The sequence below is a fragment of the Manacus vitellinus genome, unplaced genomic scaffold (assembly GCF_001715985.3).
Source record: "Manacus vitellinus isolate BGI_N305 unplaced genomic scaffold, ASM171598v3 scaffold_11_pilon, whole genome shotgun sequence".
NCBI lineage: Eukaryota > Metazoa > Chordata > Aves > Passeriformes > Pipridae > Manacus > Manacus vitellinus.
Genome location: NW_021938895.1, coordinates 3,639,482 through 3,665,660, shown reverse-complemented (window position 1 = coordinate 3,665,660; position 26,179 = coordinate 3,639,482). Strand labels below are relative to the sequence as shown.

The following is a 26,179-nucleotide window of genomic DNA, read 5'->3' as shown; positions in this document are numbered from 1 at the left end:
CAAGGCATATTTATTTGTTATTAATTTATGTTGCTGTTAATTCTAAAATAGCTACTTTGTGTGGTTAGACATTAGCAACAATATATCAACTTATTATTAATTTACATAACGTATAAGAAATATAAAAAAATACTTATGAGTAGTCATTAATTACAGTTATCATTAATGGATATAATTTAGAAATTATTATATTCAGAATACCAGAACTGGATAAGATTTTGATGGCCCAGCAGGAAGCTGTGGAGCAGGGCAGGCACGGAACCACAGAATCAAATAGGTTGGAAAAATCTCCGAGATCGAGCCCAACCTTGTCAACCAGAGCATGGCGCTGAGGGCCACGACCAGCCTTTCCTTAAACACCTCCAGGGACGGTGACTCCACCCTGGGTAGTCCATTCCGATGTTTTATCACCCCTTCTGTGACGAATTTCTTCCTAATGTCCAACCTGAACCTCCCCGGCGGAGCCTAAGACTATGTTCCCTATGTCTCCAAGCACCCACCACGGCAGCCCCTGCACTGACGGGCTCACAGCTGGTCAAACAAATTACGCTTTCACGCACCAATGACCAATGAATTACCAACAAAACACCCTTTACTTTCCCCCGGCGAGACACCACACCCCGTCCCCTCAGTCCCCCTCCCTGTTCCCGCCCACTCCCGGCGGGCGCGGCGCGCGGGGGTCGCCGCGCGTGCGCTCTGGGAGCCACGCTGGAGTCAGCGGCGGGATCCGAGAGCGATCGCCCGGAACGATCACCGGGAACGATCCCTAGGAGCGATCCCTGGGAGCGATCCCTGGGAGCGATCCCTGGGAGCGATGTTCCGCCGTCCCCCGCGGAACTTCCGCGGCCGGCGACGCGCAGCCTCCAGCGGCAGCAGCGAGGGCGAGCCGGAGCCACACCGGGAACCGGTCGCCGCCCATTCTCCAAAGACTCCGCGCCAAAGCTCGCCCTCGAAGCAGGAAGCGGAGCCGCGAGGATAAGGCGCACGGGAGCGCGACTCAACACACACACACCGGATCCCATCGCGGGGAGTCGGCCCGGGAGGCAGGACAAGCGGCCAAGGCTTGTACACACATCTTGCGGCGAAGCGGAGCCGGGCGAGCGAGCGGGAGCATGAGGGGCGGCCGCGGGCCCGGGAGGAGCGCCGAGCCGGGGCCGCGGCGGGGCCGGGCCGGGCAGGGAAGGAGCTGCTGAGCTTCGGCAGCGAGGAGGAACGGGAAGGTGAGGGATCGTGTGTGTGTGTGTCCCTGGAGAGCAGGGCCCGGGAGCCCCGGGATGGGGATAGCAGGGCTGCTTGGGGCTGCTGCCTCAGCGAGCGTCGGGCTGAGGGCGCGGTCGCCTTGTGCCTCTTTGCGAACAAACCCAGCAGTGCCGGGTCGTGGGTAGGGCTGTTGAGGGTTTGCAGAACAAACCCATACAAAAGTCTGAGCTGGGCCGGTTTAGTCTGGAGAAGAGACGACAGAAACGGGATCTGATCAATCCATACAAATATCTCAAAGGCAGGTGCCAAGAGGATGGTACCAGACTCTTTTCGGTGGTGCCCAGTGGCAGGACGAGGAGCAGTGGCCATAAAGTAAAGCACGAGAAGTTCCACCTCAACATGAGGAAGAACTTCTTTACTCTGAGGTGACGGAGCACTGGAACAGGCTACCTGGGGAGGTCGTGGAGTCTCCCTCTGGAGACATTCAAACCCCACCTGGATGCGTTCCTGTGTCACCTGTTTTAAGTGACCCTGCCTTGAATGATCTCCAGGGGTCCCTTCCAACCCTAACAGTTCTGTGGTTCTGTGAAAAGCAGTCAGATGATTATTTATGTCCACGTGCTTTTGTCTGGAAAACATTTGAAATCTTACTGCTGGAGAAAACCAGAGAGAACAAGTAGTGTGTGATTCTGTGACTAGTTAATAAGCTTAAATAAGTGAAACATAAATGTTTAATCGACTCTTAGGGTGTTGCCTTTGTGGCTGATGGCAAGATGTGGCCACTTTGATGAACACAAGCTGCAAAGAAATAATGTTTTAGCAGTGCAGCAGCATTGCTATGTTGAGGAGGCTGAGCTGCACAGTTTTTAATTAAGAGGTGGTGGATCATGAGTGATAAAGCCATAGGAAGAATTAGACTTAATCCAGCCAGAACTTCAGAATTTATGCACACATAGAGATGTACATGCACTTTTATATGTGATACCTGTATGTGTGTGCAGATGTTGCTGTTCTTGTTAATGTTACTCAGAGTCATTTTGTTTTATCTGGATAGGTGAAGAGTTTTTCAAAGTTAAAAAGCCGTCTTTCAATGAAGTAACCTTTAGAATTCAAAAGAAGGAAAGCCTACTGCCTGCACAGAGAGAAGTTGAAGAAAGCAAAAGTAAGTACTTTTTTAGTTAAGTGTGTTATAAAATACTTATATGTCAGTGTATTGCAAAATCAGTTAGTGGAGAGTAATGCACAAATACTGATTTTAAGGGGTTTTTTTTGTTGTTACTTTACAGGTTTATGATTTTAATCTCTTTGTGTTGAAATTATTTTCAGTATGACCTTGGTAAAAGATATCAGAACTTGGAGACTATTCATGAGAAGATCTGATTATGCAGAACCCCTATAGTACATCAGTTAGTAAAGTTCTCCTACATTTTTACCTCAGCATCATATTTTTCAAACTATGTGCCACCTGTTCACTGCTTATTGCTGTCAAATTGCAGTTTGATCTGATTATTGGCATTGAGAGAAAATGTGAGCTTAGTAGGATTTTGTTTGATAAAATTTAATGTAAACCTTAAACTTTGTGTTATTAAATTGTGTGCTCTTACACTATTTGAATATGTTAATGAAATACACAATAGCCTTGATTATTCTGGTTGTATTCCTAGCTTCATTGAACTACAGTCAGTTGCCCAGAGAAGTTGTGGACTCCCTGTCGTTCAAGGCCAGGTTGGATGCAGCTCCAAGCAACATGGTCTAGTGGAAGGTGTCCCTACCCATGGCAGGGGGTTTGGAACTACATGATCTTTAAGGTCCCTTCCAACCCAAACCATTCTATGATGTTTTTCCTGGGAAATTTTGAGTTTGTGTTTTTTACAAACAAGTGTGTCTAAAAGTTCTCTTCCCCTTTTGACACCTCTGTCAATTCACAGATATACTATATTTGCTAATGTTAGATAAAAATAAATTAGATTGAGAAATAATTCCGTTTGAGATTGTGATTCAGATGAGATGGTAAATTTTCTTAGTAACTTCTTATAAAAGTATATAAGATAAAAGGTGGCACATTCTGTTGTTCAGTAATCTGATGATTTACTGAAGGTGTAGTGGCAGATGAGAAGAAAGCAATATTTTTAAAGAGTTTGAGAATAACCATAGACAAGACAGATACACATAAATGTTTATAGTTTAAATAAGAGCTCCCTCATTGTTAATGCTTTAAAAAAGTGCTTTGTAAATACAGTTTTTCAAGTCAAGAACCCAAATACACTGTAAGCTATCAGAATATTAATCAGTTGTTATCTGGAAGCTGATCTCATTGCTTTTATGCATGTAAATACGCCCTGTGTCTCAGAAGGACTATCAAAGATGCTTTGATTTGAAACAAGAACTGGTTTGTAAATGACTGTCTTGGAATGTCACAATTTGACATGTTTTGATGAGATCAGGTGGGGATGGACAAGTGACCAGTCTTTGCTGCAGCAAGCTGTAAATAATTACTGGAAACCAGCTATGGCACATCAGATTCCAGCAATAAAACTAAAATAATTTATCTTACTTTTTTCCCCCCTAATACAGAGATCTGCCAGTTGGAGCCTGGACCTGACAACACCAAAGGCACTTGTGAAGAGGAGGATGAGGAGAAGGAGGATGAAACTTATTCTTCACTGAATGAGAACTACAATAGCTCAGACTCTGAAAATGATTCCAACTCTCCACAGAGAAGGAAGGATTTATCACCAGGTTAGTTTCTGGATTTTTTTTTTTAAGGAAGTTATTTTAGAACATTCTTTATTTGAAGTACATGACAAGTTAGGTGAGATGAATCCCACGCAGCTTAAATCACGTAAGATGTAGGCATCTCTTTGTGCTGAGTCAGGGATACCCTTCTTCTGGAAGAATAGCAATGGTTCCTCCATTTTTTTAGTGGCAAATATTTGTTGTATTTCTTTGTTGATTTTGGGAGTAGATCAGAAATTATGACCATTGGCTTTAGAAGAAAGGCAGCAGAAAATTCCTCTTTAACAATACACAATTCCCTTCATGAGATGCAAATAAAACCTCACTTTGGGGCTGATTTTTAAACTTTGGGTTCCTTTGTAAGCTCACTAAATTAAGTGACACTGATCTTTTGGGGAGCCAAAAAATCAGGATGGGCTAACAGAGATTTATTTAAAAGAAAAAGGTCTGAGGTTTGTTTTCGGACTGAGAGCCACTTTTTAAGGATGCTTTTCCATCTTCTTATATTCGACATGGTAAGTGTAGTAGAAAAACATCTGGTGTCCCCTATTCAGAATTGTACAGTGGTGCTGAACAGTTGTGATGATTGGCATTAGGAATGATACAGAGTGTTGCTTTCAGTCTTTTGCCTAGATTTTCTTTCTCCTTGGTGCAGGTGATATCCCCAGTGCAGCTCACGTTGAGGCTGCTCGGAGGAAACGTCACTTAGCCAGGACCAAGGCTGATTATCTTCCATTGGATGTTTCAAACAGTCACCACATCTCTCAAGGAAGAAGAAGCAGTGACTTTGAGAGTGAGGATGAGTCTGAAACAAAGAATACTGATTTTGCCCCTAAAATGAAAACTCTTAGGCAGAGGATGACTGAACAAATGGGTGAGTTTGTGTCGTTTCTCCCAGTGGCTTTGTTTTACTGTCTGGAAGAATGTGAGACTTGTCCAGTAAGCAGTGAGTGCAGTGCAGGGCTTTGCTCCTCAGGACTCTTGGAAAAAGGCTGTACAGCTGGTACTTGTGGGTTATATGGGACATAAACTGTTTAGGTCTTGCTTGTAGTTGTGCAGGATACTTAGAGAACCATTTAAAAATTTTTTTTGGCTTTATTGACTGCAAAAAATTGCCTTGTAGGAGGTACATTTAATGTGGATAAAGTTATTGTAAATCCTACCTCCTGCTTCTGATCTGGTCTTCCAAGTCCTCTCTGTGCACTGACATTATGACTCCTCTTGAAAAAAAGAAAAAAAAAAAGCAAACCAGCATTCCAGCCCTTTAGAATTGAACACACCTATTGCACACAAAGCATATCTGGCTTTTCCATTGCTTTTATCCTCTTGGAGCTTAATAGTATTGTTTATGAAGCACAGGTTTACTTTATTATTTGAATAAGGGTTATAAGGAATGCATAACTACAAGCCAGTTCTGCAATTCTAGTTAATGCTAATGAGATATTTTTGTTTCTTTAGTAGAGTGTTTTGGAACACTTGAGGGTTTGTTGGGTGTAATGTCACTCAGTGGGTTACAGGCTGTACTTATACTCTTATTTACATGTTATACACAGCTTTGCTTTGAGGCATAAAACCAAGATGTTTGTGCTCCTCCTACTGCAGTAGCTGACTGAGAAACAGTACGTTGGGGAAATTAATATTAGTATGAATTCTGCAAATCCCAGTAGCCATTTCCAAGCATTCCTTGCCTTTTGGTTTGGAAGTCCTCTGGCTGCACATTTTTCACCTGCTGGTTTTTATGTGTACCACTTCCTAGTAGTGGTTGGGAGACCCACTGTTGCTTTAGAGGGAGGAGAGCATGAGGGGGGAAAAAATAAAGGATGCAATTCTGTCTAATAATGATTGTTTTAACTTGCAGAGTCTGTGGGTGATGGATCAAGTGAAGATGAAGCTAAGTGGGAAGAACAGCAAATAAAGAAAGCTGTTAAACTCTCTCAGGTGACACACGCTTTCCTAACAACTAGAAGTTGCTTCTTTGCTCATGCACAGGAGAACTTGTCTGGAGTACTGTCCTATCTCCTTCCTGCCTCTCATTAGAGAGGATTTTAGGAAGTTATACCCTGATTCTTCAGGGAAAGGATGGTTAGAAATATGGGAAGATGATAAGGAATATCTGTCTGGCTGTTGAGAAGCAGGGTAGTGGTGTCAGCCCCAAAGGCAGGTACCCGTGTGTGACAAGAGATTCTGAGAAGCAGAAAAGAAAATTTTGAACTCTTGACTTTTTTCCTGCTGTGCAAGGGATCTTGAGAGTATGCAAACAGTACAAGTGTTATAAAGCTGCAAAGCAAAAATTATTATTTTGTTGTGCTTAATTTCTGTTGGGTGGCAATCTGAGAGCTCTCTTCATAGTTCAGCAGAATTCTGAAATAAACTGTATTCTGATGAGTTGGAAGTTTTGTTTCTGGCTTGGATCACCTACTCTAGATGAGACTAGGAATATCTGAATAGCCAGCTCTTTATGTCAGAGTTGACAATTGTAGTAATTTTTCCGATTTGCAAATTTTGGGGAGTAGAGGACTGGGAGAAAATTACATCTTTCTGTGGCTGGTGTTCAAGTCCAGTATGTTTTGATCCAGGTCCTCATACTCTACTTGTTTCTGGAAAACTTAATTCTGCTGTTCAGGAAACTGCAACAATTTTTAGCAGTAGACCTTGTTAATCATAGACTTCATGCTTCAACTTGTGTTTTGGCTAGATTTTTTGGTGATTGAAATATGTATCTTTATATCATATGTTTAGTATCCAAATGATATGTCTTTGTTGATCTATAGAGCTGCAGAGAGAAAAACAGTATAAATGGTGTATTCAAAAGTGACACTTAATTCTTGTAGGAAACTTATGACGATGCTTCTGTGCATAAATATCAACCAGCTAAACCCAAGTTTGATACCTCTGTTTCTCTACCACCTGTGAATTTGGAAATTGTGAAGAAGCGACTGACTGAAAGGTAACTCCTTAATTTATGAGTTGTCTGAGTTTTGTCACAGAATGAGACAACAGCTTTGAAGTCTTATTTTTTCCAGTGTGTTGGGGGACTTTTGGGTTGTTTTCATGAGTAATACACCTTTTATTATATCTAATGGAGTAGTGCAAATTTTTTACTTTACCTGGCAATTCTTTGTTGTAGGAGAGCATTCAAGAGTGTTTTTGTCAACTAGAACTTCAGAGAGTAGATTCCATTTGAAAGAGTAACTTCAATTTAAATGGCAGCAGCTTTTTGTGCTTGCTGGTAGTTTTTTACAGGAGCATTGGTTTGATGTTATGTTTGCCCAGCAAGCAGGGCTTCATCTGGGGCAGGTGGAGCTGGCACTCCTACCTCTCCTATGGTTGTTCTTAGACTAGCTGCAAAAATAGATGAATATTTCCTAAAGCAGCAGTAAGTTCTCTACAGCCTGTTTAGAACCTGCCTGGATTTTTTTTCTTTATTTGTTTGCCAGGCTGTGACTTTTATTCAGCTGTTCAGCTGCTCTGTGGGCAGCTGAAGTGTCCTGGGATGGAGGTGGGAACCTCCAAGAGGGTGTGTGGGAAGGTCAGCTGAGGTCAGGCAACTTAAGGTGAGCCATCTCCTGTCATCCCTCAGAGCACTGGGAAGCAGCTGCTCAGATAAGTTTAGACAAGTAACATTATACAACTGAATTGTAAATATGTGCTATGAACTTGCACTGATCTGTCTCTGTATATGCCTTGCTTTGTACAGACAATCAGTGACACATTTGTTTAAAGAATTGTAACTAAATTGGGCTGAATACTTGTGGAATTGCATGCTTTCTTTGCCATATTCATCTGAAAGGAATTGAGTTAATTGAAGTAGGAATTTACGTACAAAATCAAATAAGGAAAATGAGAATACAGCTATCAAGAGTAGGAAATCTGTCTGGAAAGCAGCAATAAGGAGAGAGGGAACCTGTTTGATATCAAGTTTATAGATGTGTTTATCATAAATGCTGAAATAGATTTTTTTTTTTTAACTTGTAGCACAGTAATAAAAAATAGCTTAAGTTCACTTTTCTTTGAAAAGTGTTCAGTTCAGGGAAGTGAAATAAGTTGTGATCTGTTTCTTGGTTCTGTTACAAGCTTGTTCAAGCTGAGCAAACACTTGGGATATGTAAGGAGGAAAGGGGGGAAAAAGAGAGGAAGCAGTTTTAATGTGTATAAATGTGCTGTCTGTCTAATAGTGACAGATGTAGACATCAGATTTTGGGTTTTATCACATACTATCAAGGGTTGTCAGTTGGTTTGTATTTAGTAGTGAGTGTTTATAGGCACTGCTGTCCATGCAACTTACATTGCACTACTATGGACATGCTGATGTGAGCTGTAGTTTTCCCCAGATTACATTGGGTACAATCCATTTGATAATGTGATATCCTATGATTTGCCTTTTTAGGTTTTGGGAAGTGTGGTGTACTGAGGAATCTAGGTAAATTGTTAGTGGTGCTTTCAAAACCAGCACTACACATAAATGACATTTGAGTCTCCAAAGCATTATGCTTGTCCATACCCCATACTTCTGCAAATGTTGGCATGGGTAGATCTTTCAAAGCTGCTTAGATCAAATGCAAGTACTATTATTAGCACAGGCAGAGATTTTGTATGTGATTATGATGGGAAATCAGGTTTGGAATGCATCAGCTGTTAAGTTGGCAATAGTTCTAGTTGTCTGGGTTTCTCTTTTAGGATAACATCCTTACAGGATGTGCACCGTGCCCACCAGAGAGAATATGAAAAATACATGGAGGACATGGAGAGCTCAAAGATGACTGTCCAGGAGTTAGAGAAGCCTTCAGATGCAGCTCTGAATTACAAATTCTACAGGGCCATGAAAACATACGTAGAAAACTTGATAAACTGTTTGAATGAAAAAGTATGTATGTTTTTCTCTCCTCTTTTTTCTTTTTTTCTTTTTTTCTAAGATGATAAAAGTGCATTCTGTCAATGAAAGATGAAACATTTTTGTTTGGAAATGATGAAGAACACCACCCAGTTAAAAATCACAGTTGAATTAGAAATTTCAATGTAGAAAGATACAAAATATGGAGAAAACAAGTCAGTCCTCACCTGAAGTGATGATCCAGCTAATGTAGGCATACAGACCTGAGCTATGGTCTCACTTAGATTCTGTTGGATGAAAACTAAATGTTGTTGGAGGGAGTTTTCTGCAGTTCTAGAAAGCAGAGTGGACTGAAGTTAAATGAGAGGTGACACACAAGTTCATTTTTGGAATCTCAAAACGTCTTTACTCAGGATTACATAGCAGAGGTAGTAAGAATTTTGTGTTAGGTTCAAGCTGGGATTGAGTTAGCAGAGCTGTGTGAGAACTGTATGTGTTTGCTGAACTGCAAACTTCATGTGTTCAGAAGGATAAAGGTTGGGAGAAGGGGAAGAGCGACCTGAAGTTTGGCATCACTGGAAGTAAACTGCTGTTATCCTCTATAGATTGTGATACCAAATGTAATTTACGTCTCTTAATTGCATTGCAATTGTGAATTTCTTTAAGTAACTAGAAAGAGAAGAAATGTTAGTTAATGAATATGTTTTCTTTAATGCTGGTGGCTCAAAAGCAAACTGAAAGCAAACAAGGGGCACCAATAGTGTATTAGTGAACCTTTTTGTATGAAGTCTTAGGTAGTCCCTGATGAGCAGCTGGCATTTAGTTTGTGTTTTCAGCTTTATAAAAAAGCCTGAAAAGCTCCAATGATCAGGAACTTACTTTCCAATGTATAATACTTCAGTTCTAATTTCACAGCTATACTAAAAACCCATGGAAACTGGTTTTTGTTCTTTCTTGTGGGATTTAAATCAATTGAAAACCTGATTACTGTTTCCTGTATTTCAGCTGAAGGACATTAATGAACTGGAACTGGCTGCACATGTACTGCTTCAGCAACAAGCTGTGACAGTATCGAAGAGAAGGCAAGAGGAACTGAAAAATGAATCTGCTTATATTAAGCATGTGACAAGTTAGTATGAAGTTAGAAGTTACTTCTTACTGAAACATCCACTTTTTGAGCAGAAACACACAGTTACTTTTTGGGTCAAGTTTTTAATTTTTGTCTTTGACCTCCTTTCCCCTTTCTATTGTCAGTTGGTGTGTTATGCTACACCTCATCTAAAATTTTTGCCTCAGTAATGCCCAAGATACTGTTTTTCTCTGGTTTAATTGCTTTGAATGTAACATGACCAAGTACCTTGTCAGTTTTTAGCTATTTGACTCAGCAATTTCCCATTGGTATTTAAAAAATGGGAGTCAGTTTTCCAGTAGGTGTTAAGTTGGAGAAAGCTTACTTATTGTGGAATTCTGTGAATATCTGGAAAAGCAGGGTGTTTAATTGTCAACATCACTTTTACCAGTGATGTTGACAATTTTACATCAGGCTGTGTGTCTGCTCAGAATGGAGATTCTAAACCAGGAGGTGACACTTAAACATGTGGCAGAACATGAAGAAAGAAGCCACTTCGTGTATGGATTTTATCTAAAAGAAAACTGTTGCAGTCACTATAGGAAAAGCTACTACAGTTTTCTTATCTCATATTTTCCTTCCACACCAATGTATTGTTTGTATGCCGTGTGAATCTCTAGCTGCTGCTATTTTAAAAACCCAAACAAACCAGACCTCCAAACCCAAGCCCTTTAAAACTGTTTAGGCAAAGCTGAGAGCAATATGCTTGGAGCTGCTGGGAACAGATGGAGGCCAGATGCACTGGTTCCTGGTAACTACTAATCATATGGGTTCAGTCTTCATGGGATAAACTGCTGATGAGAGAAAGTAGCAGCCTGGATGATTCTGTAAAATGGTGCAGCAAACTGACAGCAGGTGTTAAGAAGAAAAGGGTAATGCCATAACAATAGTTGCCATTAAAGTGGTTTTACTTCCAGCTCATTACAAATGAGGATGTGCTTGCATGTTTAGCAGCACTTATAATTGTGTTTTAGGTACCTAGTTGTATTTAATATAGTGGAAAGACTGTTTTTTCTTACAGTTCAGTAGTAGTACACTTTTTTTGGCATGTTGTACACATATCAGCCAGCTAACAGTGCTATAAAGGAATTTACTCTGAGTTACTTTGGGGTTTCAATTAGGAAGTTTGATTTTTTTCATTGGCTGTTTTCTAAATTAAAAATAATAGTAGGAGATTATTTGTTTCCTGTTTGGAAAAAAAAAGGAATCTTGTCACTTCATTTTTGACTGTTTCTGTCTTTGGTAGGTGGGAATAACAAACCAGTGGAAGGTGGATTGGAAGTTGGTGAGAAGACACAGCTTCTGAAAATGTGTGAGCATCGAAGGTAGCTATTGCATAGAGGTGCACTTAACTGACAAATGTGCTGTGCATTAACTTCCTATCATTCCTGCAGTCATGGAGAATGTAAACCTGTTGGATTACTAAAGGAGATAACACTAAAAATACGTATTTGCTTTCCAAAACTTGATGTACTTGGAAACTGTCTATCAGTTAATGTCATTCTCTTCACATTGATTTGAATCTGAATGCTAACAGAGCTGGATATTTTGGATTAACAAGTCTTAAGTGAGGTGAAAGTATATGAGGGGAGCCTTTTCTTTCCTGTTTCAATTAATAATATTATGAACTTATGCAGAAATATATTTTTGTGTTATGTATAAATAAGAAAATTGGGCAAATTGTTTCTATTGAGGAAGTGGTGGTGAGTGAAGCAAATTGATATCTAGCCCCAGCTCTGCTATCAATGTAGGTGACAGATAATACATTTGGTGTGTTGTAGTGTTCAGAGATTGATGCCAATTTTTTTTTACATTATTGGGAGCTTTGAAAGTTCTGCAGTTGAAATGGTGCCTCAACTTGTAACTGTACTTTGAAGCAGCAAGTGACTTGGAATTTTAATGGATGAAAAATGGTATAATAAGAACTTTTGCTTGAAGCAGTTAACTTTTGCTTACATCAATTGGCATTAACAGTTTAAAAGTATTTAGGCAATATCAATTTCTTATCATATATCATTTTCCTGTGGCAGGAATGCAAGTTATTGATTTTACAACCCGTTGTTCTTGGTGCCATTGCAATAGTTTTTGAGCCCAACTGGCACATGGGTGCTATCACAGTTTTTATGTAGACTGTTGGACAAGTGGTCCAGAACTCAGATGACAAAGTCTAAGAGCTCAGTTGTTGACTACACACTGAAACTGTCAGTGTCCAGTTCCATGCCAGATGCTCAGTGTTCCAGGTGGGATGAGTTGGTAGCCTCATCAGTGGGAAGGAGGTGAAATGAAGGTTATTACATGGCTCATGGGGAGGTCTGAGGTGTTGCTCTAACCTCTTTTATGTCAGTTCCCAAACCCCCTCCTTCTTCCACAGTTTGTGTCCTTATGGTTACACAATTACTGTTGCTCTCTCATTGCATTTTCTTAGGCTGTTGCTCTCACAACTTGCTTTAAGTACATCTTTTGAAGTTGGATTATTTTTCATTCAGCTTCCTCCTGCCTGCATGGGAGAGGATAACTCACTGAGTTCATTCCAAAATACAGGACTTGCAGACGGCAGGCGAGGGAGCAGTCGGGAGAAGCTGATCACCACGAGGGCATGTCGAGTGATGATGAGCTGACTCCCACAGAGCTGGGCGAGTTCCAGAAAAGCAAAGGTTGGTGACAGTATTAATGTGATGTCCTACAACAAAATACCTTTCTGATATTTTTTAATGATTTTTTTTCTTTTTTTTAAGTGAAGGTGAAGAAATACTTCATTTGAGTTCCGTGTTCTTAGTTACATACTGTAGAAGAGAAATGCATTCAGGCAGTTCTGACTAATGACTTGGGAAGAGTGGATGGATGGTTGTAGATTTCTTTTGGTGTGAGTTCTGTGGTGGCAGCATTGCACTTGGCTCTTGAACTAGAAGTAAGCTCTGTCAGATTATGCTGGAGCTGATCTGACAGTACTCAATGCAGTGCTGCAACATGTTTTGTATGATCAATTTGTTTCCAAAGGTAGAGAATGAATTAAAAGATTGGTATTTTAGTTTTCTGGAATGAATGGATGAAGAAGAGATGAGAAAGGCATAATACCTTTTGTTCACATAACAGCAGAAGAGTTTTCATGTCTGAAATTTTATCACTGTGGAATAAAGTTTGAAACATAGTTGTCATATAAATCTGTGAAATACATAATGAAGAAACTTGCCTTTCTTTCGTCTTCTGACACTATTGTTTTCTAAGACTGGGTTTTCCAGGGAGCCAGTTTTAAAACCCATTTCAGTGTCAGGTGTGTCAAAGATAAATAATAAGTACAATTATCATACAGATGTTTATTATGTCCTATAGATGCATAAACTCTTTAGCTTATGCCTCAATAAGTTCTGTGATTGTTTCTTTTTATTCCCAATGAATATTATCCATAGATAACGTTTTAGAGGATAGTAGGAAAGTCTTTGAAGATGTACATGCAGATTTTTGTGACATCAGAAAAATCCTGTTGAAATTCCAGGAATGGAAAGAAAAGTTTCCTGACTCTTACTGTGATGCTTATATCAGTTTCTGCCTGCCTAAGCTGTTAAATCCTTTGATCAGAGTTCAGTTAATAAGTTGGAATCCTCTTGAGGTAGGTGCATCAGCTGACTCCTTTTTAAAAGATTGTGTGTATGTATTATGTATTAATATGAAAAAATTATTTTTTTTCTATACACAGCACAGTGCATTAGAAATTAATACAAAACTACTGTATTGTCTCAAAAATTGAAGCATGTGGTTGGAGTTTTCTAAACTTTCCCCTTTCCTTCAGCTCCTTTTGCAACATCCCCTGTAAAAAGAATTCTTCTCCCAAGTTCTTTGAAGACACTTCAACAATCCCACCCTTTTAAATTGTTTTAATTCTAGATTTAAATCTAGTTTTCCTGGTTTGCTGTTTTGACCCATTCAGTGTTGAGGGTGGCTCTGAAATTAAGTGGGAATCTTGGGTATCGTTGGATGGAGCTTTTCTCTTAATCCTGACCAGCTGAATAACTAACAGGAGTGATCTTTTAGCAGAATCTTACAGAATTGGAAGAGATGCCCTGGTTCAGAGCTATAGAAGAATTCAGTGATGCAGAAAACGTGTCTGAATCAAAACGGGATGATGATCATGATCAAGAAGTTTTGCCTAAAGTGATTGAAAAAACTATTCTTCCCAAAATTACAGGTATAATAAGATTGTGTTGAAGATGTTCACTGCAGCTATGCAATCAAACCTTCAATAAGAGTGTAGCTATCAAATAATGTTAGTCATATAATAGTGCTCCAAGGTGTAGTGATGATGTAGTTCCACAGAGTAAGGCTAGAGTATCCTCTTTAAGATTTTTGTGAGAGGCTGAGCTTTTTATATATGTTTACTTCTGTTACATGGTAATGTCTTTAAACTAGGGTGGATAAGTACTTGTATATTGTGAATGAAATAAATTCCTATTTCTTTTCAGCATTTGTGAAGAGTGTGTGGGATCCTTTATCTACTTCACAGACAAAGAACCTTGTGCAGCTTTGCAATAACATCTTTGGAAAACAAGTCCTTTCCAAAAATGAGTCTAGTCGAGCAAGAGAGGTAAAAGCTCCTGTGGTACTGGGAAAGGGGAACTTTGCCCATTGTGTGCTGTTGTGTGTGCTCCTGTGGGCACTGAGGACATTCTTCTGAAGCTGTTTGGTTCTGATTACTTGTTTGTTTTGTCACTTTATATTAAGATGATTTAAGAGTTAGACTTCCAGGTCTCTGATCCTCTCCTTGTTAAAGATGATGGGACACTCTTGAGGCACTAATTAGTTCCTGTTACTAGAAAAATTCTGCCTGTACCTATTCAGAATCTGTTTGTAGATCTAATCTTATTTCACCACAATAACCATGGTAAGAATTTAGATTCACATTCACTTATCTTTCCAAATTTGAACTTTGAATGCTAATAATGCTCTAGTGGTTCATTATTTAAGTTTTTATTTGTAAAGTAGACCTAGAATTTCGAAATTTGAAAATCCCCAAATGTTAATTAGTTAGTGAGGAGAAAAACTTCTTCGTAATCTTTGCAATCTTGTAATAATTACTTTTATACACGTAGTCACTCCAGCAAGCCCTTCTTCAGCCTGACTTGAGTTTTGTTCTGATGTAAATTTGAAGGTTCATTTAGTATAAAACTGGTGAAATAAGATAGCTGTTTGGTCCCTGAAAAGAAGTATTTTAAAGAAAACGTTTATGCCTTCCAAAGGTTGCAGTTTTGAAACCATGACTTGAAGTCAAGTGGTACAATTGACCTTAGCCAAGATACTGTTTGTACAGAAAGTAAAGTAAACCAGAACTTTAAATAAATAGACATAAACAAGAGGTAGGTGGCAATCCATGGCACCTAAAAGCATGTTGCCTAGAAACACATGTATCCTAGCTATGGTGATTTTTTTATGTAGAATTTCACAGTTTTTCATGGGGATACTATGTGTATAGCTTAATCTGTTGTTAATCTATACAGTTTTCCTGCTGCCTTGTGCAATAAAAGGCCTCACTTAAAAAATAACTTCATTTTAAAGAGTCCTCTAGATTAACTCTGTAGAGAATTGCAACAGTGATTTTTCTACTATTTTAATATACTCATGGTCTCATATATATTATATACAAGTGGCAACTATAATATCTCTAGTTAACGTATTACACTTCTACATGAACAAAATAACCATTGCCATTGTTACAAATGGAATATGAAGTCTTTCTTTTGAGGACATATTAATAATTCTTTTTTAATAGGATTTGATGAACACCGTTGTCCTAAGAATGAAGAAATCCGTAGAGGAAGATGTCTTTATTCCTCTCTATCCTAAAAGGTAAGATGACCCTGTGACTCTTCATAACTTATATTTTTTTTTTAATTCCTCGACCTTTCTCCCCCACTGATGTAGCTAATATATTGTAGACATCCATTAGCAGAAAAAGGAACAAATGTGTCTTCTTTGGTTTTATTATAGGAAAGGTTATGAAGCCTTATTCCTGTTTATGAACTCTTTCTAATAAGGGCAACTCTACTGACTTAATGCTTTTTTGCACTGGTAACCAAAAGCAGCTCAGTATATGAGGTCCAGAGCCTGGTTTTAGTGTGGTGACTTATATCAGAGGGTCTTGTGTTAGTTTAGATAGTCTGGTATCCCATAGATATGTCCCTGGATTCCTCCTGTCATTCCTAAAATAGGGGGTTTGTTGTTGATGCTCATTGTGGCCACTGTAAGTGTTCAGGGCCAGGCTGGTTGGAGCTCTAAGCAACCTTTTCTAGGTTGTTGCAGGAACTAAATGGTCTTTAAGGTCCCTTCCTACCCAAACCATTCTGTGATTACTGGACAGTATTTCAAAGATGGGAATAAGTAGGAGTCTGGGACATGTGGGGTTAAGGTACAGCTAGGAGAAAAGCTTTGCTAAATCTGGGATGTAGAAAATGTTTGGTTCTAAGCATTGTTGTTCTGATACGAGTCCCAGAAATGTAGACATGGGTGTTACCAGCTGGTAATTTTATTGGAAATTATTTCACAGTAGTTGTACTATAATGGGCTCAAATTGACAGCTGTTTCCCTAGGCCTTTATTCTGGTTGTGGCCAAAAGAATTACAGAATTAACATTCATCAGTATCTGAGAGATCAGTTGCCTGTTTATCTTCTTTTAAACTAAAAAAATAATCCTTATTTTAACTTTTTTTTTTTTCCTTCTTCTCATGACCAGCACTGTGGAAGACAAGTCGTCACCATGTTCTAAATTTCAAGAAAGACGGTTTTGGTCAGCTGTTAAGGTAGAGAAAAGAAAGGTTTTTTTATTGTGTTTTTATTTTTTCTTTGACATTAATTTTAGTGTAAAAAAAAAAAATTCAGTCAGGAAATATTTCTTCAAGCAAGTCTAATTCCTGGGATCTGAATACATTTTTATTAGGATGGATAACGATTTTGTGCAACCTGCACAGAGAACCCATCCTTCACTGAGCAAGATGGTTTAAGAATGAACTATAAATGAGCATTTCATTTTCTGTTTAGCCAACTGGTACATCTTCTGGTAAGAAACTGATCTCACCATCTGCTCCTGCTGGTTCATTTTTTTTTCCCATGTAATGGGTCCACAGGCTTGTTGGCCTTACATCATATTAGTCACTGTCACCCAACACTGTGGGAACAGACAGGTTCTTTTGGAGACCCTGTGCAAAATGATAATGGCACTAAGCTGATGGCACTAAGATGATGGTACTTACAATTAAAGCTTTAGTATTTTGAACAGAATTTTAGGATCAGCATAGTGTTTTATGACCAGAATGGCACAGTATTGTTATAATCCAAATCGGCATAGCATAATTTTATAAGTAACAGGGCACAAAACTTATAGCATAGCTTAGTTTATGGCTCCTAAATACGTGAATTCTCTGTAGACTGGGTCAAATCTTAATATTTGGATTGCATAATCAGACTTTAGTCAGACTTTAGACTAGGAACGTGAAGGACTATGAGTCACTCAATCCTCGGAGGAAGCAGAGGATGGTGGAGATGTCCCTGGCCACTGTGATTGCTCATGGGTGTCTCTGTACAGCAACAGTTCTGGTTCAAGGTCCCCTTAGCACTTGTCATGGCTTGATTTTCTAGACAGTGCTCTGTGTGCTGTTCTGCTTCTGTGACAGGGTTGTCACTACCCCTGGGTTGGACAGGTGCCCGGGACCTTCTAGGCTGGTGAGGATGGGGTAGTCACCCTGTCACCCAGGAATTTTGAGGGTGACGTGGAGGGAAAGAAGAAATCTGTTTGGTTTGTCTCCTTGGTGCACAGGACCTTCATGGCCTGCTAATGAGGAGAAATGATTGGTCTAATACATGACCAACTCAAAAAAACAGGGAATGGCTGTTTGCCTTATGAAATGGTGTTATTTATGGTAACCATTATTGTAGAATATAGTCACTGTGGTGTTCTTATAAGCAGTATCAGTACAGTTTTACTTTTGGGGTACTGAGTTGAGAATTCCTGAACGCCTGTGATTCGGTTTCTACTTAAGTTGTGTTTCCTCTGGGAGCAGGCTTCTTTCTAAAGATGAGATTTAGATGCATAAAAACCCATTAAAATCCAAGATGGTATTCCAGTTTCCCTGCTATTCAAGTTGCTTGTCCTCCTTGACTCAGAACAGGTTAATTTTCAAGTAACTTACCTTCCTATGTCTGTGAGCAAATACCTCACAGACACAGCCTTACACTAAACACAAAAATGACAACAATTGTAAGTATTTATAGTGATAGGGGCAACAAGAAAAACCCTCGGTGCCTAATAATACTGACATAAAAATCTTTGTGCTGCAGTGAACTATGGCCACCAACCTCATCATGTTATGAGGGACTGAGCAGATGTAGTAATTTTTTACAGTTTTGCCTTGGATTCTCTGACAGTTTACTTAGTAGTCTTCTGTACTTAGCAAATTGTTAACCTATTAGAAGGGTAAAATGCTCTTCCCAGCCTTGCGAGGTCATATATACATGTATTTGGGGGTGTGTGTGTGTATATATATATATATATATATATGCACATATAACATTAATTAGGTTATTTATGATATGCAGTTTATTAGTGGCTAAGTCACAGTAAGTGTGGAGAGTGAATCCTGGGGTAATGGACATAATATTACTGTTTTATCTTTCTCTTGCATGAAACTTGTAACACTGTGTTTCAGCACACTTACAGCTCCCAGATACACAGATTCTTTGTTTCTTTGTTCCTACAGCTGCTTTCCAATGTTGTTCTTTGGGATGGGATTGTCCAAGAAGATAAGGTCCGTGATTTGGGATTGAGCAAGCTACTGAATCGATACCTTCTCCTGAACATCCTAAACACACCTCTAGGGCCAGATAATATAGAAAAATGTAAAAAGGTAAAAGGTAACATGTACATTGGAAGAGGGTGTATGCTACAATCTTTTTTTTTTCATGAGGAGGGGTCAAAACTCTTCATGAAGATGGGATATTTAAATAAAAAAAAATTAAACCACATTTAAAATGTTTTTAATTTTTTTTTAATGACCTTGGTGCATAAAAACATTTTAGAGCAAATGCTGGTCTCTAAGTTAAGAATAACTACTTGGAAGGATAATCTTGGTTTGAAAGAAAAACCACACTAATAATGACTGAACCTGCCTGAAAGTTCCTGTCAGAAGACTTGATTATATTGAAATACTTTTTAAACTTTTTCCAAATATTTTTTTGTGTGAGCAGGTGGTTGCTTGCCTCCCAGAAAGATGGTTCCAAGATCTTAAAAGTGGATCAACTCTCCCTGAATTAGTGAACTTCTGCCAGCACTTGCTGCAATGTGCCCGTACTCTACACAAGAATAACCACAGGTATTAGATAAGGCTTTCCTTGGGATTAAAGTGCTTCCTCCAATACTTTAAGTACTTTTTAAATTCCTTAAGCCTTACATATTTTGCACTGTCAAGGATGCTCTTGTCACATACATACATAAAACAAAAGATAGGGACTGTGATGTGAAGGAGTGCTTCTGCAGTTCTCATTTAATGTGATAGTTTGAGGTGGTAGGTGTTGGGTACTGTTGGTGACCAGAGAAGCCAAGGTCAGCTGGTGACAAGTGGCCAAGGAGAGATACCTGAGTATTTTTAAAGTTAAAAAACATAAAGGGTACTTAAGACAGGTACATAAAAATGCTGCTATAATTTTTTTTTCCTTTTTTTTTTTTTATTCTTAAATAGTGATGAAACAAAAGAAGTTCTTCTCCTGTTGGTGAGAGTGGGAGCTCTGCATATTGTTGAAGACTTCATTGATGAGCATAAACTTGAGCACCTTAAGTCAATGATTGGGAAATAGAAATGTTTGAAGCAGTACTTACATTACTGAAACAAGCCTGCTATTCACACTGGACCAGTTCTAATATGACATTTAATTAGTGGATCCTGCCTACCCAAAGATGTAATGGTAATCACTGTCCTAATGTTAAATATGTGAGGTGTTTTCCCCAAATATCTTCTACTGCCATTTACTCTTAGGTTAAAGAGTCTTTAGAAGTTACAGCTGTCAAAGTTAAGTGATGGTTCAGGCATTCTAAAATGTATGACAGTGCTTTACTGCTGTATCCGTCTTGGAACGATTCCTGGAAACAGAAAGTGCCTCTGAAGTTTGTCACTGCTAGCCTGTAGACAATTTGACAAGCTATTTTCAGTATTAATTGCTAAATGTCATTCTGACTCAGCAGTCATTGAGCTCTTCTAACTTGTGGTCCACAGTGATTTTTGGGAGGGTCGTTGTTAAGCCATTCCTAGTGAAAAAGAATTCATAATACTGCTGGAGTTTGGACCTGATAGAGAAACAAGGGGGGCAGTGTAAGGAGTCAAGCTTTTACTACAGACACCATAATGATAAGTACAAACCAACTTCAGTTACTTTCTAAGAACTGGAATTCTAGGAAACTTTTCCTTTTTGCTTCCCAGTAAGATCTACTGAACCTTACTTCTTCATATCCTTGTTAGATTTCTAATGTTTTAGAACTTTGTATATTTACAATAAGTATTTTTACAGAATAACAGGGATGCTTCACTGTGGAAACTGTAGTGTATCAAAGACTCTGTGTTTACTTGTGGCTGTATTTCTCCAAAATCATCTGGGACTAGAATTTAATTCTTGCAGACTTAATCCGTTATGATTTCTTTTATATTTTTTAAGTTAAAAATATATTTTTGTCAAATATTTTAATTGTAAATAGCTTTGATCAGTGTTAACAGACAAAAGATTACTTTTTAAATAATGTTGTTTTATTTTGAAAATAAAATATTTTTCTGTGCTAATGACTCCTACAGGTCAATTCCTTCACATGTGACAAAAATGTTAAGTATGAAAGAAAACCCTCAGGCTCCACTAACCCTCATTACCTTTGGGAGTTATGTTGCAAATCCTGCTTTCTAATAATGAATTTCTGTTGCTTTTCCTCTCAGAATGACAACAAAAATGCAACTGCTGATCAGCAATCACCACAAGCTGATGATCTCATTGCTTTTCTCTTGTTTTCCTTTGTCTCATCCCAGCTTGTCTCTAGCACAAGCCTTGTGCTATTGCAAAAATGTAATTAATTGTTCTATCACAATTTAGCTCTGTAGATGTTTGTTTCTGGAAAAAATATTCTTTGTAATGACTTGTAAGCATTGGGAAGGCAGTGGACACTTGAGTCACAAAAGTCTGCACACTAAAATCTTCTGGAAAGGTTAACTTTATTGTTTGCTTTGCCTATGTATATACAAAACTTGGCAACTGCTCATCCACACAGTAAATTAAAAATATTAATTTTCTCAGTAATTCCTAGACTGTGAAAAGCAGTATTATTTTTTAAGTCCTTCATTCACTTCTTTCCAAATTTTTTCCTCTATTTTTGAAGTATCGTATTCTCGCAGCATATCGAACTCCAGCCATGGCTGGCTCCACTTCTGTGCTTCTTTCATTTTGCTTTCAGGTAGCTCAAACTTTATTCCTTTTATATTGTATTTTGGTCTTTCCCACCGTTTTGACCATGGTTTAGGTTTCATTCGTACCTGCAGCTAAAATGAAGGATTAAAAAATAAAAAAAAGGTATTAAGTAATTGGATTTTTGATTGTGAGCTTAGCAAAAGGTGAGACAACTGCTGTTCTAACAGAAGAAAAGAGAAAATTGACGAATCTGTCAGTGTGTTAAGGAACTACTACTTTACACTGTTAGGAGAAAAGGAATTTTTTTGTCCATGTTGTTGTCACAGCATCTTGTGAAAATTTTTAATTAACACAGTCTCAATTTATTACACAGTCCATAACTGAAACATAAAGTGAACTCATCTTTTGTAGTTTTGTTCCTTATTAAGGAAAAATAAAAGTAGTGTGATAGGGAAAGGGAGGAATGATCACTGTAAGTTATTGAGTTCCTACACAACACTCTAACAGTGTCTGCTGGTTTCTGGATCTTGTCTGAGATGCAGATTTTAGGTGACTCACTCATCTTACCTTGGTGTTTCCTGACACCAACCACTCTTAAACAATCCCATTAACAATGACATTTCTGTAAGAAAAGCCATCCCCTCTGCACAGAGTTCTCCAGAGGCAGGTGGAGGCTGCTACTCCTTACATGTCTTCAAATTTAACTACTGAGGATAGTCGGTGTTTACATTCTCAACATTCTTTCGCTATAGAAATGGTACAAAGACTTGCCTGATTTCATCTAGTTCTGTCACCCTGGTAACTAATGTAGCAAAGAGCTGATACAGTCAGATATGGAAGTTACCTAAATAATCCTCTGCTCCCCTCTCTGAAACAAGTGGCTCCTACCTTGTTTACAGGAATTTCTTCGTGGTCCAAACGAGACACAGGTTTCATATTCACATCAAAAGTACTGTATTCGGGGAGGGCATCTCGCAGGTACATCAGGTTGTCATCCAGCCTCTTTTCCAGCTTCAGCACTTCGATGGCCTGGATCCGAGGACTGTACAGTTCATAACATATCTCAACACCTTAGAGAGGGAAAGTCAGGTTTAATGAACCAAATTCATTAGAAATACTAACACCAAATTAGTATTTCTTTAGTGCTACACATTCCTGTATCATTGCAGAACTGCTTTTTACTTCTTAGAGAACTACAGTGCTGTGTGCACGTCATTGCACTGTGTCTGCACAGGCAACTGCAGGTTTCTTTGAAAGTCAAGCCTTTAATAATAGGATGGCTTGGAAGACATTGCATGACTTGAGTTTAAAGAAGATGAGCTTGGCTTTTAAACTCCCTTTTGCTTACTATGAATGTTGTTGTTCATCTCAGTGTATATGAAAAGATACCCACCCCATTTGTATTTGCTCTCAGAACCTCACTATTTAATTGCCCCTAATTTTGTCATAAACAAGAATATGATCCTATGATAAAACTCTGCTAATCTGTTGCTTGTTAAACAGTTCACACACATCCCCAGTTCATGTGCTCGAACTGGGCTGGTATTTATGTGGCTAGCAACAGATGGCTCAGGCTCAGACATAAGCACAGTCATCATGGAATGTCTAAAAACCACCAAGTATAGAGACAAAAAAATTACTAAGCAGTTCCATGCCTTCAAATACCGAGCACATTAACATTTCTGTGTATGGAGTTTCAGGCTTGCAGGATACCCTAATGGGCAGACTCACAATTTTACTTCAGCCTGCTGTCATCCTCCCCACAGACTACATTTCTACAACTTACACATTTTTTGCTTAACACCTGTACCATAATTACCACAGTTAGAGCCCCACCTTGGTCTTCTATGACATTCCGAAGGACAAACGTAGCTCCGAGTCCTTTCCCTCCTCTTTGGATGCAGATGCCAACAAACCGGTTGGATTTGTTATTGGCATATGGATCTGCAGTGGTCACAGCAAGCACACTGCCTGCCAAAAAAAGGAGTTAAAATAAACAGGCTGTCCAAGTCAATAAATGTGGGAAGTGTCAGACAAAGTGTACATATTTAGGCAAATTGGGAAAATACTTTGTTTTCCATCAAAACTGACAGAAACAGAACAAACTTCTAACATGACCTGAATGAAAATATGAATATATGTTAAAGTGATACTGCAGATTAACTACAAACCTTCTTCATCTTTATTTTTTACTCTTCACTATCCAAATTGAATGAAATACTTTTAATGTATTTTCCTTTCCTGAGCTTTACTGGTAAACCATATGTTCAAGTGCCAGGATTGAAAAAAAAAAACACTTAAGGTAACACGTTAGGATTATACTTTTAATGAATCTGGATGTAAATATGAGATTAAAATACAAAGTACTACGTATAAAACACATACTAGTTGTTCTAACATGTGACACTGATGTTTTATTTTATTCTAAATCTGATCACACTTTTTAACACGCCACAGAATGTAAAATACTGACAGAATTATGAAAGTTTTAGTGCTGTTACTGACCAACATAGAACTCTGGGATGTTGAAGACTTTTCTTCTCTGTATCATGTCCTTTCTTTCCATATAGTATTTAAGAGGATCTGTTCTCCCTCTGGGAGGTATAAATTCAGGGCTCAGGAACCTGTAGGAACAGCCAAACTTTTAAAAGTATGAAACAAAAGCATTTGCATAAAAAGTAGTAGAGAAGTCCAAGTATTTGGTCTAAAAATTACCAGCTGGTTAACCACCACCAGCTGCCTTTTCAGAGATATGAACTGCAGTTCATGAAATCACCAATTTTATTTTATTACTGTTTTTTGTTATCCAAAAGGTGTTTTTTTTGGTTTTTTGGGGTTTTTTTGTGGGGCTTTATTGTTTTGGAGCTTTTGGGGCTTCTTGTTTTGTTTTTGTTGTCGCTTTGTTCTTTTAAACAGATTTTTTCCAAAACCAGTAATACATGTTGATATTGGAGGAACTTGATATTGACTGAAAGAGAACAGTTCATTTACTGCTGCCACAGCTGAGGAACAGGTTATTTCATCATTTAATTGCAGTCCACATGACAGAACACTTACTATTTGTTGACTTTATAGTAATAGATATGGAACAATGTATTACAGTTCTCAATCTATTTACACTCTATTACAGTTTTCACAAATTGATTCTATAGGAGACAAGACATAAATGTCCTTTTGTGTTAGAGAAGCTTAAAGGGACTCGTAAAACTATTTTCTGCTCCAAAAAACTAAATCATGCCCAGGAATTCCCACATGGCCTGGACCTCAATTATCTGACTGCTGAGTTGAAGGCAACACTTCCTGACATGGACTGGCTTGGGCTGAGGACCACTTCCAACAGACCATTTGGATGTGGCCACTCCAGTGACCACTTGGCCTCAGAGCTCAAGGAAGAAGGTGGACTTGTTTAATTCACTAGGACAGATGTGACTTAAAAGTCTTGGATCTGGTCAGGAGAGAAGTGCTCAACACAGAGAAGGAGAATAAATGCAAACCTGCTTTACAAACCTTACAGGGGCTGTGGGGGGAGCACAGGGAACGTGTGTGGCAGCACAGAGGTTCTGCTGCTGCCCATAGGCAGCCACACAGAAAATAAACAACCACAAACCTACTCATGGTCTCCAAAGTTACACAATCTCAGAAGACTAAAATGCCATTTAAATGATGTAGCCCCCGTTCTACTCAGCTGTCACATCATACACTGCACTTTTTAGAACAGCCACGTAGACTCATCGCTTCTTAAAAGATATTTCCATCTGAAGACAGAGTGGGCATTTTTATAACCTGATTTTTAATACCTTTCCCCTTCCTGGGCTGCCTACATGCTATGGGTTTGGTGGGTGTTTTTTTGGAGAGGAAAATGAACAATACAGTACTACCACTCTCTTTCCAGACACAGGGCACCATTTAAAGCAATGCAAATTGGGTTTAAAACCCAGGGAGGCTGTGGATGCCCCATCCCTGGAAATGTTCAAGGTCAGGTTGGATGGAGCTCTGAGCAACCTGGTCAAGGGAAAAGTGTCCCTGCCCATGGCAGGGGGGTTGGAATGAGATGATCTTTATGGTCCCTTCCAGCCCAAATCATTCTGTGATTCTATGAAATGGGTTGAGGTGACATCAAAAATACCCAGAATGAGACACCTCACAAGGATTTCACCACTGCTGACATCAGTTCCACTTTACAAACAGTAAAGCATGTGCTCACAACTGATCTCAAGGTCTGAGGCAAAGGCAGACACAGGACACATGTCCCTGTCACCCAGTGGCACATGAAAGAGATGTTTTTAGCAAAGAGAACATCACATGTTAATCCCAAATCTGCAAAAGTGTTTACTGCTGTACACTTTTTTTCACGTTTCACTGCTTTCAGGAACTCCAGAACACAGCATTTTAAGGTGTTCTAAGCATATTTCAACACAAATGATCTTTGCTAGAACATTACAAATTATATGTTTTTTTCTTTTTTTTTTCTTTCTTCTATTTTGTGTAATAACGCCTTGGCTCTTTCAGTAAGTGCTCACACAATGACCAGCCCACAGCAGACCTGGACACAAGCCCGGGGTGGGCACAGGGACAGACTGCCTTCCCTACCTCCTCTGGGACACACAGACACCCCACCTTCCCTGTCTCCTCTGGGACACACAGACACCCCACCTTCCCTGTCTCCTCTGGGACACACAGACACCCCACCTTCCCTGTCTCCTCTGGGACACACAGACACCTCTCCTTCCCTACCTCCTCTCCGCCCTCTGCTTCTGCTTGTCAATAATGACGGGCTTCGGCGGCGGCTGGAACTTCGCTGGCTTCCCATCGCCGCTCGCTCGACACCCCGAGAGGGAAAAACACCCTGTAAAATAAATAAA

The 26,179-nt window shown here is 39.1% G+C and overlaps 2 protein-coding genes across 2 annotated transcripts; one reads left to right on the top strand and one right to left on the bottom strand.

Annotated features, from left to right (window-relative positions):
* Window positions 1-562: 562 nt before the first annotated feature.
* Window positions 563-20,695, top strand: GCFC2 (GC-rich sequence DNA-binding factor 2). Its single transcript, XM_018088924.3, has 19 exons — window positions 563-907; window positions 1,088-1,220; window positions 2,255-2,362; window positions 3,775-3,939; window positions 4,592-4,810; window positions 5,795-5,874; window positions 6,768-6,883; window positions 8,614-8,800; window positions 9,773-9,896; window positions 11,143-11,221; window positions 12,438-12,550; window positions 13,304-13,503; window positions 13,926-14,079; window positions 14,354-14,475; window positions 15,658-15,734; window positions 16,618-16,684; window positions 18,638-18,784; window positions 19,125-19,249; window positions 19,616-20,695. Exons 1-19 carry the CDS (start codon window positions 563-565, stop codon window positions 19,728-19,730), a joined length of 2,676 nt encoding a protein of 891 aa, XP_017944413.2. The 3' UTR covers window positions 19,731-20,695.
* Window positions 20,696-21,100: 405 nt separating this feature from the next.
* MRPL19 (mitochondrial ribosomal protein L19) lies at window positions 21,101-26,173 on the bottom strand (the record flags this gene model as incomplete). The annotated part of the gene is made up of 5 exons (XM_029965799.1): window positions 21,101-21,448; window positions 22,206-22,387; window positions 23,154-23,288; window positions 23,823-23,941; window positions 26,052-26,173. Coding segments are annotated over 5 exons (774 nt in total), but the record flags the coding sequence as incomplete, so codon positions are not given.
* Between the last annotated feature and the right edge of the window lie 6 nt (window positions 26,174-26,179).